The sequence below is a fragment of the Corythoichthys intestinalis genome, chromosome 3 (genome assembly GCF_030265065.1).
Source record: "Corythoichthys intestinalis isolate RoL2023-P3 chromosome 3, ASM3026506v1, whole genome shotgun sequence".
In the NCBI taxonomy this organism is placed as follows: domain Eukaryota; kingdom Metazoa; phylum Chordata; class Actinopteri; order Syngnathiformes; family Syngnathidae; genus Corythoichthys; species Corythoichthys intestinalis.
Genome location: NC_080397.1, coordinates 2,130,101 through 2,147,382, shown reverse-complemented (window position 1 = coordinate 2,147,382; position 17,282 = coordinate 2,130,101). Strand labels below are relative to the sequence as shown.

At 40.7% G+C, this 17,282-nt stretch overlaps 2 protein-coding genes across 7 annotated transcripts in view; one reads left to right on the top strand and one right to left on the bottom strand.

The window, feature by feature from the left end:
• The window catches only part of rnft2 (ring finger protein, transmembrane 2), a 100,927-nt gene extending 98,952 nt beyond the window's left edge, over positions 1–1,975 (bottom strand). For all 6 annotated transcript variants that reach the window (XR_009062676.1, XR_009062677.1, XM_057831119.1 and 3 more), the window contains exons 1-2: positions 911–1,975; positions 744–821 (exon numbers count right to left, since the gene is read on the bottom strand). Coding sequence is in view for 4 of the 6 variants with exons in the window: in XM_057831119.1 (XP_057687102.1) it covers positions 744–790 (47 nt within the window). In the remaining 2 variants the exon portion in view is untranslated. The remainder of the gene's footprint in view (positions 1–743; positions 822–910) is intronic.
• Positions 1,707–16,809, top strand: spring1 (SREBF pathway regulator in golgi 1). Its single transcript, XM_057831122.1, has 5 exons — positions 1,707–2,273; positions 2,383–2,539; positions 12,290–12,441; positions 13,644–13,757; positions 15,207–16,809. The coding sequence occupies exons 1-5, from the start codon at positions 2,178–2,180 to the stop codon at positions 15,288–15,290; spliced, it is 603 nt and encodes a 200-aa protein (XP_057687105.1). The 5' UTR covers positions 1,707–2,177; the 3' UTR covers positions 15,291–16,809.
• Positions 16,810–17,282: the final 473 nt, after the last annotated feature.

Below are 17,282 nucleotides of genomic sequence, written 5' to 3'. Positions count from 1 at the left end.
CGCGCCAAGCCACTTCTGGCTGCATTTTTGACACATGAAAAATAACGAATGACGGAAAATTTTAGTGGTTTTGTAACCGCGACGTTTACATAGCATGATAAACCGTGAAGGTAACCGGCACATGCCTACACCCGACCCCCCCCCCCCCCCCCAAAAAAAATTCTCGGATCTACACGATTCACATTGGTCATCCTTTTTTACTTCAAAACGGCGAATTTCGCCGAAACGTGAGAGATTTTCATGCCTGATAGATAGATAGACGCAATGACATGTATGTTTGCCACTTCCCCACTAAAATAACTGCGAACCGGCTTTCTAGTCACTCGGGATCGTCGCCGTTTTGTACAATGCGAAAAGGAGTATAACAAAGCTTTTTTTTTTTTTTTTCTCCATAATTAGATAAGTCGGCGAGCCAGATGCGGCCGTCAAAAGAGCCAGATATGGCTCGCGAGCCATAGGTTCCTGACCCCTGATTTAGACGATTGTTTCAGATTATTTATTTGAACGGTACAAATTGAAAAGACAGCTATTATTTTGTTCAAGCATTCAATTATTCGCCAATACAGAAGAGGCATTTTTTAAATCAGTATTTAAGCCAGTGCCCCCCCCCCCCCCCCCCCCGTTAAATTAGGAATAACAAAGCCTGTTAGGTAACCTCTGAGAATTTACAACTACTACAACACCCAACACTAGAACGAAACAGTACAGTGCAGTAAGCGCGCCTCTTTGGTGCCTTTGCTGACCTTTCTGAGGGCATGCCATCCGTGTTGCTACTGTGTCTCCTCTGCATGGCACGGCGCTCCTTAACACATGAAACTGACCTGAGGATACAAGCAAACATGTTCACGTTAACATATCTTTTGAACATCTAGCAACATTACATTTAACGAATATTAATATAAATGTTTACCTTAGCGTGGTCCATGAATGGCACTTAGCTGAATTTCATTGTTATTTAGCACCGGGCTTGATTGCTAAGAGAGTGGCAAAAATGCTAGGCCGCTGCCGTTATTTTTAGGTAATAACCTCCGTTCAACGTCATGTTCATCACTTACCGACCAATAGCATTACGTTTGCACCGCTTCCGGGTTTAGTTGCGTGAATAAACACTGTCAATAGACATCACATATTTATTACTAGATGCGGAAAATCTGAGATGGCGGCGTTGAAAACCAGCAGCCATCATAAAGCAGAGCACGCTACTGCGGGCTTCAAAGCAGTGAATGTAAATTGAGTGATTTCCTCCACTAAAACTCGACAATGTCTCAACGAATTTTCTAACGGTTTGGTTTATAACAAAAAAAAATATATCACCGTGGCTATGATTCAGCGTTAACAGCCGGCTCATAACGCATTTCGCATATGTATTGTTCTTAAGAATTTTGATGTTATGAAACCCACAGAATATGAAACTCAGTTTAAAACAAAGTAGCATTTTCTCTTTACACATAAATAGTGCACGCGCACACACGTACACGTATACACATACATACTAGTCATGTACAAGATCTACAAAATCTACATTCAAAAGACTAAAACACGCAGCTTCTTCTGTTACCAAAACTGAAAAAAAGAAAAGAAAAAAGAATGCTTAAATTAAAAATATTTCGGGAGGTTTTTTTCCCCAAATAAATCTGGCGTTCCCACTAAAAAGCGATTTTTCTTTCGTCATGGCGTTGTTGCCTATCGACCAATTGCATTTCACGTTCAAGTGAACGTCGCTTCCGGGTAGAGTAGTCAATAAAGATGTTGTTTTGATTCCGCCAGTGGATATACGTACAGTACACGACAGCTTCATATTTCGTCAAATATAGCCAAGTATTCGCTCTTACCTGGGTTTAATCTTTTTGCAATTTGTTTCCCAGAAGTGTTATTTTCCAGGAATGGTATGGGTCCTAATGACCTAGCCAATTTTTGTTAGCGCTTCTCACGCAAATAAGCTATCAGGCTAACAGCAACGAGTAAATGTTGAGTATCGCCGTTGTCGCATTGTTTATGGTACTTAATCACGTATAATGGGTTCATTGTAGATTAGGCAGCTCGCGGTTTCATTGTAAAACTTTCGCCGTTATGTGTGTCATTTCGGGAGCTAACTAGGAGCACACGCGCGTACTCATCGAAGCGTACGCAATTCCACGACAGGAGTAAATTGAATGTTTCTTTGAGAAAATCATGCCATGATGGTGCTCCGGCGGCTCCTGAGGAAGCGCTGGGTGCTGGGTGTCGTCTTTGGACTGTCGCTCATCTACTTCCTCACCAGCACGCTGAAACATGTGAGCTTCAAATTTACAGCCAAGTGTACAAATAAATAATCTAAGATAGGAGTTTGCATATGGGCACAACCTACCTCAAGAAAGTGCAATTTGTCCACTCTGTATGCAGGAAGAGCGCACTATAGGGGACCGCGCCCTCCTGGAGGTGAGGGACTCCGAGCATCGCATCCCGTGGAAGGTGCGCTTCAACCTGGGCAACAGCAGCCGGCAGATGGGCAGATGTCGGAACTCCATCCAGGGCAAGACGCTGCTCACGGACGAGCTGGGTGAGTGACGGGTTCTCTTTAGTGCAAAAAGGGAGTTGTCTGGATCATAGCTGCCTTCCGGTCCACTGGGTACTCCCAGTTCCCTACTTCCTGTCCACTGCTCAGGGAATACCTTATAGCAGTGGTCCCCGACCTTTTTGCACCATGGACCGGTGTAATGTGGGCTTTTTTTCATGGACCGGCATTGTGTGGCAGAAAACTACAGAAAAAATAAAGTAACACAACGGAGCTAAAAAACAATATTAGGTGCAGGGAAATGTAACTCACTAAAGGCTGAACACCTTTTTTAACAGCGGCCGCTCCTAAAACTTGACCGCAAATATACTTGGTCGCTGGCATCATGAATTCTTCTCCAATCGTGAAAGTTTTCTTGGCTTTAGCACTACGGTTCGCCACGAGGTATGATGCTCTCAGAGTATTCTCTTGTTACCTCGTTTGCCAGCTTTTAGCCACATATTATGCAAAATGGACTCTTTTTGTAGGCTCCTTTGTAGGCTCAGCAGGTGGCCTTTTCCCTGTGAAAAAGCTCTCCAAAGACGTCGCTGCCTGCAGCACACAGCTAACAGCCGTTAACGGTACTGTTTACATTGACTGATGCTGGGCGGCTATAGGTGTACAAACACCCCAGTAATGGCGGTCATTCACTAGATAGCGACGTAGACAAATCTTTACTCGGATTGTTCAGATGAGTAGACAGGCATATTCATTTGTCAAGAGGCACAGGCCAGATAGAGGTCAATAACAAATGATTTATTATTTCTCTGCAGCACGGTAGCAAATGTGCCACGGACCGGTACCAGTCCCCGGCCCAATGGGTGGGGATCACTCCCTTATGGCACTGGTGTCAAACTAATTCTATATAAGTTCAAGTGGGTGCAGATTTTCGTTTCAACCAATGAAGGGGTCACCTTTTCACCAATCTCACCTCGTAGCTTCAACTGTCATCAGTTGATTGCAGTCAAGTGCTGCTTGTTTTTCAGCATAAAATTAATTGGATAAACTGTTTGCACTCTATTGGCTGGAACGAAATCCTGGACCATCTTGGCCCTTTGTGTAAATGGTTTGAAACCCCTGTCCTATGGTGTTAAAATTCCTGTGTTTGGAAAAAATTACAATCGTCAGCATGTTTACAATTTGTAACGACATAATAACCTAAATATTCTTGTTATGTGCATCTGACTTGTGGGAAAATAATGAGATTGCGACACTGTCATAAATTGTAGTATTTCGAGCTTGTCATAAGTAGAGGGGTGTGCCATCTAATGCACATCGCAATTCGATTCGATTACGATTCAGGGTGCTAAGATTCGATCGTTAAACGATGATCATGGTATTCTTTAAGGATGCAACAATACTGAACCGTTCGATACACCCTTTTCAATTCAGTTTGCAAAAACATTTGATCCAAATGAAAAGCTCCCAAAATGTATTTTCCGAATTTATTATTGTCGACTCTCTTGCTAAAATGTCCGGAGCAGCTTTGCCTTGAAAAAACAAACTCTGCCGCTAGCAGCCCCCCTCATCCACTCCTCCCCCAAACTGCATAAAGGTGGGAGCTGTGGCGCACGGGGATCATTGCTCCTGAGGAAAGACAGAAACTTAAAGGGTATTAAAACACGAAGGGGCTGTGAGTTATCAATAGAACCGTTATGTGGCAAGATAACAAATCAGGGATTCCCCTATATTCAACAGATTGTGGCGCACCGCCACACTAAAATGAAAGCCGCCACGCCTGGCAAATGAGATGTATTTTATTTATTTATTTAAATAAATTTTTTTTTTTTAAGGCCGCTTCAAACTAGCGGCAGCCGAGTGGGAGGAGTTCAGCGGACACCTATTCATTGTGTATTGTAGCCTAATGTTCGTAACTATGCAGGCCCCCCCTTAAGAGACGCAAGGGGAACGAGTAGGAAGAATGGGAGAACGAGCGAGATAGCGAGAGATAGCGGTCGCATGTTGTAGCAGCCCGCTGTTATTTTGTTATTGTTTTTCTTTATTATTGTTACCACAATAAAGTGGGTAAGCAAATACAGACTTCTCTCCTTCTTGCCCATATCCGGGGCATTACAATAATTTGGATCGGACTTTTCGGCGAAAGTGAGCGGTGGACGGCCGTCTAAAGCAAACTTTGACTAACTTGCGCTGAGAGACTGCGGAGAGGCGGGGCCCAAAATAAAGCCTTGCTCTATTTTCAGAGCGTTGGTCACAGTAAACGATTTATCAGTTCAAGCAGAGTAAAATGATACATATTCACGGTACAAGAACGTTGTTTCTGTGTCCATCGATTGGTAAGAAAAGGCTGTTTGTACGAGTGACGTGTGGGCGCTCCCGTCAGGGGGGACATTTCACGTGGAGTGGCTATTTTTCGGCACAACACCGGCGCGCCAACTTCAGACAATTACGGCTGACGAAACTTTGATAAATGCGCCCCCCCACCCAAATTTCGCGAGCTCTGGGACACTCGAAAAATGACTCTCATACCTCTCCTTGCTAAGTTAATGGTACCTCGACGTGCCTTTGTGTGGAAATTTAGTTTACGAACAACGGGGAAAAAACTATTCACCTTCTCACCGAATCAAGTAAAACTCTTTACACGGCTATTAGAATTCCCCCAGTGCTCTAAATGGGTCAGTTGACAGAAGGACTGTTATTGTTGTGGTAATGTAGTACTTATGAGGGTCAAATAAAAGGAAAAAGGAGGACTACGACGGTGGTCTGCAACCCGCGGCTCTCGGGCCGCATGCGGCTCTTTAGCGATGCTTCGGAGCTTTTTTTTTTTTTAAATGGAAAAAGATGGGGGAGGGAAATATATTTTTTTGTTTTAATAGGATTTCTAGGAGGACAAACATGACACAAACATTCTTTCAATTCATTAATATTGTAATGAAGTTAAACTTGTGGTGGCATAGTACAACAGAGTAGTCACGTGGTGCGTCATTCTCTATAGGATCCACTGCAGGGAAAACAAACATTTAATCATGAAGGCTAATTACGTATTTCTATAGTAGGCTAATATAGCTAGTATCGATAATTATAAGGCTTGTAAAAGGCTTTTAATTTTTTGTGGCTCCAGACATACTGTATCAGTTTTTTTTGTGTTTTTTGGGGGGTCAAATATGGCTCTTTCAACAGTTTGGGTTGCCAACCCTGAGTCACTACGAGATGTAAGTCGTACTATTGCCACGAGAAAAAAAGTCGCATTAGTACATCGGGTAACGTAGCTGTAATCAGCTACGCATTTTACATACATGTACTGTAGCTGAGAGGTACAACATTAGCCTGGCTAATGAAATATTTCAAATATATCTTTGTTATGGTTCTTCTTGGGGGGAAAAATGAAGGAAAAAAAATTCGCTGTGGCACGACATGGTGAGGCTGTCCGACTCCGATGCAGCCCACCACCCCAGCTTCAAAAAATCCTAGGGGAAACACTGCAAATATTAATAAAGTTAACAAAAAAATAAATCACATTCATGAGCAATTATCGAAAATCGATCGAAAATTATGAACATTTCCGAAAGTATTCCAGAAACAGCCGAATGGGGCGGAGACGTCATAACAAGGAAACAAAAGGTCGAGGCAGGTGCCATCGTTGTTTATCGACGAGAGAGTTGCGTCTGTGTTTTATCAAAAAAATCGCTAAAATGGTTCAAACCTGTCATGCTATGTGGTGTACAAATAGCCATTTGTCGCAATGTAGTACCCATGAGTTCCCGAACGCGAGAAAAAGAGCTGGACTATGCAGACAATGAGTAAAGTTCGTCAGTGCTAAGATGGCTAATTTTGCAGAGCCAGCCTCCGGCACGGTTTTGTGTGGTGCGCATTTTACACCTGAAAGCTATACGAACTACGGACAACTGAAATCAGGTTTTGCTAAGAAATTGCTGCTGAAAGCAGATGCGCTGCCCACCTACACGCGCAGCCACCTAAATGTCCCGAGATGTCAAGAAAGAGGACGATGACTGGCTCTGATGAGACCACTACACCACCTCAGGCAAAGCAAAGGAGGGAAATGGCCAGACTGAGTACTCTTTTATAATAAAAAACATATCACGCATTGGATATAGGACTGGACATACAGTGCCTTGCAAAAGTATTCGCCCCCCTTGAATCTTGCAATCTTTCGCCACATTTCAGGCTTCAAACATAAAGATATGAAATTTAATTTTTTTGTCAAGAATCAACAAGTGGGACACAATCGTGAAGTGGAACAACATTTATTGGATAATTTAAACTTTTTTACCAAATAAAAAACTGAAAAGTGGGGCGTGCAATATTATTCGGCCCCCTTGCGTTAATACTTTGTAGCGCCACCTTTTGCTCCAATTACAGCTGCAAGTCGCTTGGGGTATGTTTCTATCAGTTTTGCACATCGAGAGACTGACATTCTTGCCCATTCTTCCTTGCAAAACAGCTCGAGCTCAGTGAGGTTGGATGGAGAGTGTTTGTGAACAGCAGTCTTCAGCTCTTTCCACAGATTCTCGATTGGATTCAGGTCTGGACTTTGACTTGGCCATTCTAACACCTGGACACGTTTATTTTTGAATCATTCCATTGTAGATTTGGCTTTATGTTTTGGATCATTGTCCTGTTGGACAGATAAATCTCCGTCCCAGTCTCAGGTCTTGTGCAGATACCAACAGGTTTTCTTCCAGAATGTTCCTGTATTTGGCTGCATCCATCTTCCCGTCAATTTTAACCATCTTCCCTGTCCCTGCTGAAGAAAAGCAGGCCCAAACCATGATGCTGCCACCACCATGTTTGACAGTGGGGTTGGTGTGTTCAGGGTGATGAGCTGTGTTGCTTTTACGCCAAACATATCGTTTTGCATTGTGGCCAAAAAGTTCAACTTTGGTTTCATCTGACCAGAGCACCTTCTTCCACATGTTTGGTGTGTCTCCCAGGTGGCTTGTGGCAAACTTTAAACGAGACTTTTTATGGATATATTTGAGAAATGGCTTTCTTCTTGCCACTCTTCCATAAAGGCCAGATTTGTGCAGTGTACGACTGATTGTTGTCCTATGGACAGACTCTCCCACCTCAGCTGTAGATCTCTGCAGTTCATCCAGAGTGATCATGGGCCTCTCGGCTGCATCTCTGATCAGTTTTCTCCTTGTTTGAGAAGAAAGTTTGGAAGGACGGCCGGGTCTTGGTAGATTTGCAGTGGTCTGATGCTCCTTCCATTTCAATATGATGGCTTGCACAGTGCTCCTTGAGATGTTTAAAGCTTGGGAAATCTTTTTGTATCCAAATCCGGCTTTAAACTTATCCACAACAGTATCTCGGACCTGCCTGGTGTGTTCCTTGGTTTTCATAATGCTCACTGCACTTTAAACAGAACCCTGAGACTATCACAGAGCAGGTGCATTTATACGGAGACTTGATTACACACAAGTGGATTCTATTTATCATCATCGGTCATTTAGGACAACATTGGCTCATTCAGAGATCCTCACTGAACTTCTGGAGTGAGTTGGCTGCACTGAAAGTAAAGGGGCCGAATAATATTGCACGCCCCACTTTTCAGTTTTTTATTTGTTAAAAAAGTTTAAATTATCCAATAAATGTTGTTCCACTTCACAATTGTGTCCCACTTGTTGTTGATTCTTGACAAAAAAATTAAATTTCATATCTTTATGTTTGAAGCCTGAAATGTGGCGAAAGGTTGCAAGATTCAAGGGGGCCGAATACTTTTGCAAGGCACTGTATGTATAAATTATCGCTCGTAAAATATATAGAACAAATCCTCTAATCCCATTCATATTTGTATCGGTTGGCAGAGCAAAAACCGATGCGTTCACGGTGTATCAGCTTCACAAAAAGAAATGCAAAACAAACCATTCGGTGTTTCCCACATGATCTGTTGTTGCTGGTGTTTAATCAGTGTAATTGCTCCCCTCAATGATCCTTTTATTAGGCTGCATTGGCTTTCGTTTGGGCTCAAATTGATAACCCAAAACACCAAAGAAAGGTTCATCACTCTCCTCGTCACCACTAGAGGAATGTTCGTTACGTCGGGTTCGTCGCTGCAACTAGAAACAAATTTGTCCGCCATCATCGCCGCCATTCAGTACTAAGCACTGAGCCGGTTGTTTCCTTGTAGTGACGTCACGCACACAATATGCTAGATTTCCGGGATCTCGGGGGCGGGTCGTTTTAGCGTGCCAATCGATCCAAATTTCTATCATTTTCTTGGTGTTGCGATGTGTGTAATTACACGAAGTGGCATGATATGAATCCAAAAGGCATGCGTTTATGGATAAATGATGGAATATTAGCATTCCCCAGGTGTTGTCATACCCTTTAAGGAGGCAGCTTGCCGGCTTCAATATCGTACAGATCCGTTGTTTGGCAGCATTTTGGGTGCGCTTATATGGTATCCTCACTCGTACATGTTCAACAAAGATTGTCTTTCCGGATACGTACAACAAAGTCCGCCAATATATAATTGTCGACTTGGCTGCGACGAATAACCCTGCTTTGACAACAGACAGGTTAAGACCGTGGGTGACAGAGAGCTAACTCGCAGTTACATGATGAACTATGAGTGACAAATTAAGAACGCTGTACTTCAAACTCGTCCTGTTTATGAAAGTCGATTGTCAAATGTTGGTGTTGTGCAGTGATGAGCAGATGTGACTTCTGTGGCGTTTGTTAACTTTTTTTAATGCCTGAAAACAGTCGCGCGCACACACTGATATCATCAAATAGCAACCTAGATGTGCTACGTTAAATCCCATGCTATTGGCTGCGTGAGCCCTGAGTGATCATGGGACGCGTGGTCCATACAGTGGGGAGAACAAGTATTTGATACACTGCCAATGGGTTTTCCCATATCAAATACTGGTTCTCCCCACTGTATACTACATTGATGAATTCAAAACCGCCATGACTGAATGGAAGTTAAGCAGGATAAATCAATCCATACCTATAGACCCTACTCACCAATGTCACAAAATGACGTGTCGCTGTATCCGGCCACCATATTGTCCGTCATTGTTTAGCCCTATTCTCAATGGTTTCAATTAGTCGTGCAATTTATAGAGCAATTCATGGAAGCCCCGGTGTTATCTGACGCTGTAAATTCATTGGATGCGTTGCATAAAAGGCGTTATGTGGAAAAGCTTCAGTTTATCCATTCGCCAGATCCATATTTGATGCCTAAATCGATGTTTTTTTGACCCGCTGTCTTCGCCGTCTCTGCCTGACATCTGCTACCCTGATATCTACAACTATCTTGTCCACAGAAACTCAGCCTATTCTCAAGAAACTTTGAAAACTTTAAGAGCAGCACTCTAAGCAACATTACCCCGTGTGACCCTTTACTTCCAATTTTCTAAAATGGCGACAATCAATTAAAAAAAAAAAAAAAAAAAAGTTGACTGCGACGCGTCAAGGATAGATGCATATTGGACTATTTCTTCAATAAAATACACAACAGTGTCTGCCTCATTTGCAAAGAGACAGTCGCGGAAGATACGCAACGAGAAATTAAAGCAACTTGAAGCTAATTTAATTTCACAGCAGCAGTATTTCGCAAGAGCCCGAGGGTCGAAAGAGAACGCCACAAAGGCAAGATTGTTGAAATTATGAATTAAAAATAATAATAATAAAGCAAATGTGACACACAGAAGGGCTTGCTAAAATTTCTTTAAATGTATTGTTCTACGTAAATCAGCCCAGGTAGCCGCCCACATTTTTACCACACCAAATCTGGCCCCCTTTGCAAAAAGTTTGGACACCCCTGTTTTACCAATGATCCGTAGACAAGGCCAGCTTCTTTCACTTGTTACCAGCTAAATATTATTCAAAAAATAAAGATGGTGGAAGAAATAAGCATCTTGAATTTGAAGCGGTATGTTGTCGGCGATTATCCTAGCAATGATCTTAATTGTGGTTGTCAGGCCAAAACCCTCAAAATATATATTAAATGCATCTTACCAGATATAAAATGACTACTACATAATCTGTGGTAATCGTTTGCAGCCCAGTTTTCTCGTCGAGTTGCAGCAGTCCATCTCGCTCTCCTCTCCGGGTCTCTCGGAATACGGTAGAACTTCAAGTCTCTCCGTCGATCTTCTGTTATTGCAACCGACCGCCACACACGCCTTCGCCATTTTGATTATTAATGTTAACGAGCAGAAAAACACGCCATAATAAGAGGAATTTACGTAGCGGTAATGCATCAACACGACGAGTTGACGGACAATATGGCGCGGGGGCGTGGTTGTGACGTCATGTGAGTACGGTCTATAGACTATAGATAATGCTGCAAATATTGTTAATTCAGTACGTAACACAGATGGACTTTAAAATATCCTAATGATAACCTTTGTTTTTGTTTTTTTTACCAGAAGGGGCAAAAGCATTAGCTGTTTAAAAGGCAGTACGCATTTCTCTCATCAATACAATAAAATTTGAACTGGTGGAATGAATTCCACATTTTCTGGAAACAAACAAAGTGTCTTTAGAAATCAGACTTATTGTCAATATACTTTGTTTTCACAGATTTCGGTACTATTTTGCATGTTTGTAGTGTTACCGCATGGTTTTACATGTTCTGCTTCTGGAGTAACTTCTGTACACCACCAAACGACGCACAAATGGACATGGAAATTTAGCGAATTTGCCAACTAGCATAAAACTCGTCACTAACTTGTAACATCTCTAAAACCACAACAATTAAGGCTAAACAGTACAATAGGGTTCATGTACTCACCTCTTATAGACGCACACAGGTCTTAGCTACATACTAGGGACATTTTCCAATTAACATGACTTGAACCTACAGCTGGACAACTGAAAGGCAAAGAGCAACACATTCTCTCTTCCCCTTTCGCTCTAAAAATTAACTTGCGTACAGAAGAGGATCCAAAGCGTGACTGCCGGGTCCCTGCCTGTCTCATACATTAAATTTATTTTCGAGTCTTTTGAACAGGAGTAAATCTCGCTCAGTAACTTCAGCTGCAGCCATTCTAACCTTTTGCGTCCCTTAAGGTGTCCGGGGGGCAGACGTGTCTTGAATTTTGTTCTGCTAGCAGCAGCTGTCATTAAGTTATTAGGGAAAATCATCGTTTTTGAACATTTGTGAATCTTAATCGAATCGTCACGTGTCGAATCTTGATGAATCTAATCATCGATTTATTTGCACACCGCTAGTCATATGTCGAGACAAATGATGTGTCAAATTTTGCATTGGATGTCGAAAGGATCGTATGTTGATGTGACCGTATAGGGGTTGGACAAAAAAATGGAAACACCTTCAAAAATCAAAACAATTAAATTAACTTATTTAATATAGTGTAGATCCGCCTTTTGCCGCAATTAAAGCCTCAATTCTCCGAGGTGTTTATACATACAACTTGTGAATTGTTTCCAAAGGACTTTTAAGCCATTCTTCAGTTAAAATACCCTCTAACGCTTTTCGATACGATGGCGCAGGAAATCGGCATCTTAATTGAATCTCGAAAACTGTCAAGGTACCACTGTACCTTTAAATGTCATTGGAGTATTGGGACAAATAGCAATAAGAGGCTGGAAAAGTTTATTGTAAATTACAAATTATTTTTCTTTTTTAAAGAAAGAAAATCTGATTTTAGGATGATAAAATTGTTGCAGGAAAAAGATGTTGCTAAATGCTCACCTAACAGCTGGGTGAACAACAACTGTTGTTGTCATGGCAACCCAAATCAAACTTAAATCTATTTAAATTGAATGTGAAAATGCTAAAATGCGTGTCTCCTCATGAAGGTTATGTGTGCGAACGCAAAGACTTGCTGGTGAACAGCTGCTGCAACGTCAACGCTCCGCGAACGAGGCAGCACGTCTGCAAAAGCTGCCTGGCCAGTGGCTGCTGCAGCGTTTATGAGTACTGCGTGTCCTGTTGCCTCCGGCCAGATAAGGTAACCTCTTCACACACATTTCTGTTTGGAGACATATTCTAATCGATTTGAATGTGAAATTACGGTCTATAAAAATTACAATTCAGCGGAATAAAGTCACGTTTGAAGAAGTTGTCATCAGGGTTTATTCTCCAAAATAGTAATGTTACAGGAATACAACTTATTTTTTTTCGGAATTTTTTTTATTCTTGTTCACATTAAAAATTACAATCTTTCAATAAAGATGTGTTTTTCAAGAAAAAGGATGCACTCTTCGACTATGTTAACACTTAAAGTGGGGCAAATAAGTATTTAGTCAACCACTAATTGAGCAAGTTCTCCCACTTGAAAATATTACAGAGGCCTGCAATTGTCAACATGGGTAATCCTCAACCATGAGAGACAGAATGTGGAAAAAAAAAAACAGAAAATCACATTGTTTGATTTTTTAAAAGAATTTATTTGCAAATCATGGTGGAAAATAAGTATTTGGTCAGTACCAAAAGTTCATCTCAATACTTTGTTATGTAGCCTTTGTTGGCAATAGCGGAGGCCAACATTTTCTGTAACTCTTCACAAGCTTTTCACACACTGTTGCTGGTATTTTGGTATATTATTACAGAAAACGTCTGTCTTTTTTTTCCCTCACAGCATTTGAAAAAAGTTGTATAATGTTACACTCTTATGTCGGTGAAATTTAAAAAAAAAAAAAAAAAAAAAAAAAGGAAAAACCAGTTCAATTCAGTCAATCAGTTAACATAAATGTGTAGAACGTGAAAAGTAACTAATTACTCTTGCAATTAGGTAACTGAGTTACTAACTCACTTTTTGGGACAAGTAATTTGTAACTGCAACTAATTACTTTTTTAACGCAAGCTTAACAACACTGGTCTTAGATCCCTCCTCCAGCAAGCCGAGCCTATGTTTGCACCATCAATATGCTTGAACATAAAACCATGATGACCCTTGTGTGAAATCAACATCAGCAGTCTGGAAATATATGGCTATCAGTATTTAATCATGTAAAGAAACTGGGAAAAATGAAATTGTTTTTTTATAGTGGGTGGGTCACACTCATATGAGAATGAAGTCATTATTTTGACAAAGTCGTAATCTTGGACGACTAAATGACTTTCCATGTTTTGTATGCAGGTCTATATTTTTGGGACTTAAAAAAATTGTATGTTAAAAGACGCGTTTGGATTTTTATCCTCTCATTTTAGCAAGCTCTCCTGGAACGCTTTCTGAACCGTGCTGCCGAAGGCTTCCAGAACCTGTTCACTGCTGTGGAGGATGTCTTTGAGCTGTGCTTGGCCAAGTGTCGCACCTCCTCCCAAGTAAAAGCCTCTTTGTTGTTTGGGTCCACAACCTTCCTTTTTTAAACAAAACAAACATTTTCAAAATGCAAATGAATGTCTGATTTTGTCATACATATATTCAATAAGTATGCCAAATTAAAACAGTTCATTTAAAGATGCACTTATAATAATACATTTTATTTATATCATTAGGAGGCTTGTTTAAAAATATTTGTATTATTCTCCAACAGATTTTATCATCTTTTTAGGAAAATCCAAGAAAAATATTATTTGTGTAAATGGTTGGGTAGCAATGCACAGCAGAGAAGCGAAATATGGCAATATTTTTGCTTATTTGGCCGACAGCCAGGACAAGCAAGTATTCTTAAAATATGGTGAAAGACCTTGCAGAATGGCTATTAAAAGAGTGACAGATTGCGACACATTTCAAAGACTTTCCTTCAGTCAATTTTGAATTAATTAGATGAGGCCTTGCATGGCAAAGGCCCAGAAAGTAAAATTCCCTTTTTTTTTTTTTTTTTTTGGTGGCGTCTCTTCAGTGCGCCGCACAACCCAAACCGTTTGACCAACCATCACCGTTGAAATATGAAGATGACCGGAATTTTCACGCAATGCAGGGAATTTTTCAAATGACCCCCCAAAATTTTCCGTTTGCCCGTAAACGCAGGTTATATGGGGGGGGGGGAGAATCTAAATGTATTTAGTACCACAATTTTTGACCAAATCGCATAATTTACACTTCAAAAATTTCAGGACAGTTAGGGGTATAAAGGTTGTTCACAAAAATTTCCAAAACACAGTTCCCCCAAAATTCACCAAAAACTTGCCCATTTATTTCTGATGGGATGCCATTGACCGCCATGTACGTCCAAATGTTCAATTAATTTTCAATGGCAGAAATCCATGTGTGGTTGTGATTTTTTTTTTTTTACCAGAAACTTATTGTTACAGCCCATTGACATTCAACTGGCACCCAAGTAAGTCGTTGCCATTGGCAGCATGCAACAGGACGTGTCCTCGAAATGTCCCCAAATTAACCGGACATGACCTGATGTCAATCGAACGTGTTCCCGAAATGTCCCTAAATCAACAGGAAGTGACCTGATATCAACAGGACGTGTCCCCGAATCAAACAGTAGTGACCTGATAGATTTAGATCTACCACAGCGAAGCACTATCATAATTTCTCCATAAATTGCCGTTCCAAGTTTGTTCTAAGCTATTTTGTTCCTCACTGCTTGTGTCTGTCGAGATAAACGCATTGACAATATAAAAAAAAAATTGCTGGACATAAAAGTGCAAGTGTATTGTTAAAAAAAATGAATAGTATAATACATTGAAATTTTGAGTTGAAAGATGAATATTTTATTCTCATGAAAAGTAGTAGTCATTAAGAACTTAAAAGTAGCAAAAACAAGAACTATTTAACAATGAGCAAGGTTAACAGAGAAAACTGTGTCATTGCAGAGCGTTCAGCACGAGAACACCTACCGAAACCCTCAAGCCAAGTACTGCTACGGAGAGAGTCCGCCGGAACTCTTTCCCATCTGAACTGTTGCCACCCAGTGGAACCACGACTGCTTCCTTTTTACCATGAAAGCAGATGAACTGCCAATTTGTGATTTACACCTCATAAGTGCATCCACGCTGATTCCATCCAGTCATCCGTGATGATCTGCGGCAGCTACCGTTTGTCCAGGATCACGCAGATATCATAATTCTGGTACTTCCTCCAAAAATGTGGCAGGCAGATTTCTGATTCATTTTTGTTAATACCCAGAAATGGGTATCAATTAATATTGATAGGACAAAATGAAGGCAATACTATTTACACCATAATAAGACATTTTTGGGGTAAAGCACAGTTGTGCAATTGAGGGGGAAAAACATTGAAGGATTAAGAGATCAATTGCTCTTTTTTTTGTGAGCTATGTTTTTTTAAATCTGTTCGGGATAGGAGGATGGAAAACGTACAATTGAGAGGCATTTTTTGTTGAAGAAAATGAAGAAATTAACATTGTGACAAAAATGATAGGCCATTGTGATGATCCGCAGTACCATCAAAAGATTTGGCCAAAGATAAGACTTTATTCTCAAGACATTAATGTTGTTATCACTCATTCATTAACAATTTATTAATTTTCACTTTTAATGCGAACTCACAAACAAAAATGCCCCACCAGATAAATATAAGCAAATCCACCACTAAGGTGATGCAATATTCTTATATCGGTCCCTCCTTGATGAAGGTCTACCTCCTCTTGAGGGCCATCACTTATGAAGCAAAATATATTTCAGTATACAGGGAGTCCTCCAGTTACAAACGACATACATTCCGACATTGGCGAGGTGACCCGAATTTCCCGTTAAAGTCACAATTACGTCAAAATATTACGTATAAAAAAAGTAAAATACTGTTACGAATTGGGTCGCATGCATTCTTCAGGTTGCAATGTTGATGTGTGGCTATTGTGTTTTAAATGCTGTCACTAAACGCAGCGCTTGACTGGAGTGTGAGTGAGGGAGGGAGAGAGGGGTGGAAGACTGTTCGTTTTTGTAGGCTACGGCTTAACAGTAGTCGTGTTCCCTGCTGTCTCTTGCAAATAAAGTATTGAAAATGAACAAAGCTAGTGTTGTCCTTGTAAATGCTACAATACATTCAAATAAAAAAAAGGTGCTGTACTTGGCATTACTGCTATGAGGTGGATGAAGAAGAATGGGAGGAGGGGCTAAATGGCAGATGAGGCACAGGCTTCCTCGGTCGAGGGCATCGTAACCGGAGGATATCGGAAAATATCGCGCAACACATAAATATATTCCCATGTATGAGTTTTGGCTTATATGTTCGAATCGATTGCAAAACATGGAAAGGGGCAATCGTGCATATTTTGCAATCGGCACCCTTTATCGTGACATATTTAAAATGTATTACAATATCATACAATGCATTGCAAGTAATACATTGGTAAATAACTTTTCCTTTCATAAGGGATCCTACGAGTTGTTTCCCAGCGTTAAGTGTATCAATGCATGTTAATGAAATGACTTGAATAAAAGTGGCTGATGAAAACATTCATGGCTCAAAGCATTGAAAAGTCTGGGAATTCAACTTTGTTGAAAATTGACCACACCAAAATGGCAGAATTCTTGTTTCTTTTTGGGCATGGCTTCATGAAATGTTTTTGTGACATGTGGTTTTGTTTGTTTTATTCTTGGGTCATGTCAACCAAATACAATACTGTACTGTCAAGACAAAAATGATAAATAATGATAATATAATGGAAATGTAGCCCAGTCAATACACACACACACACCGTACGCTATGTGTAAACATTTTGATAAATTAATATCACAACAGTTGTCGTTGACAAGTGGTTATTCACACTCAATTGTTATTCTCATTCAGTGTTCTAGATTGCACGCAAACAATAACTGAAATAAACTGACAAACGATTCAACCAGCATGTTTCCAAATGCAGCAGTTTAAAACTACATTTCCCATAATGCCTAGCGCAGCTTAACTCACTGACAGGCTGTCAGTGA

Coding starts and splice junctions, on each gene's coding strand:
- spring1 (XM_057831122.1), top strand. CDS start 2,178: ATGATGGTGCTCCGGCGGCTCCTGAGGAAGCGCTGGGTGCTGGGTGTC. Junction 2,274..2,382: donor TCACCAGCACGCTGAAACAT/GTGAGCTTCAAA, acceptor CTCTGTATGCAG/GAAGAGCGCACTATAGGGGA. Junction 13,758..15,206: donor AGTGTCGCACCTCCTCCCAA/GTAAAAGCCTCT, acceptor GTGTCATTGCAG/AGCGTTCAGCACGAGAACAC.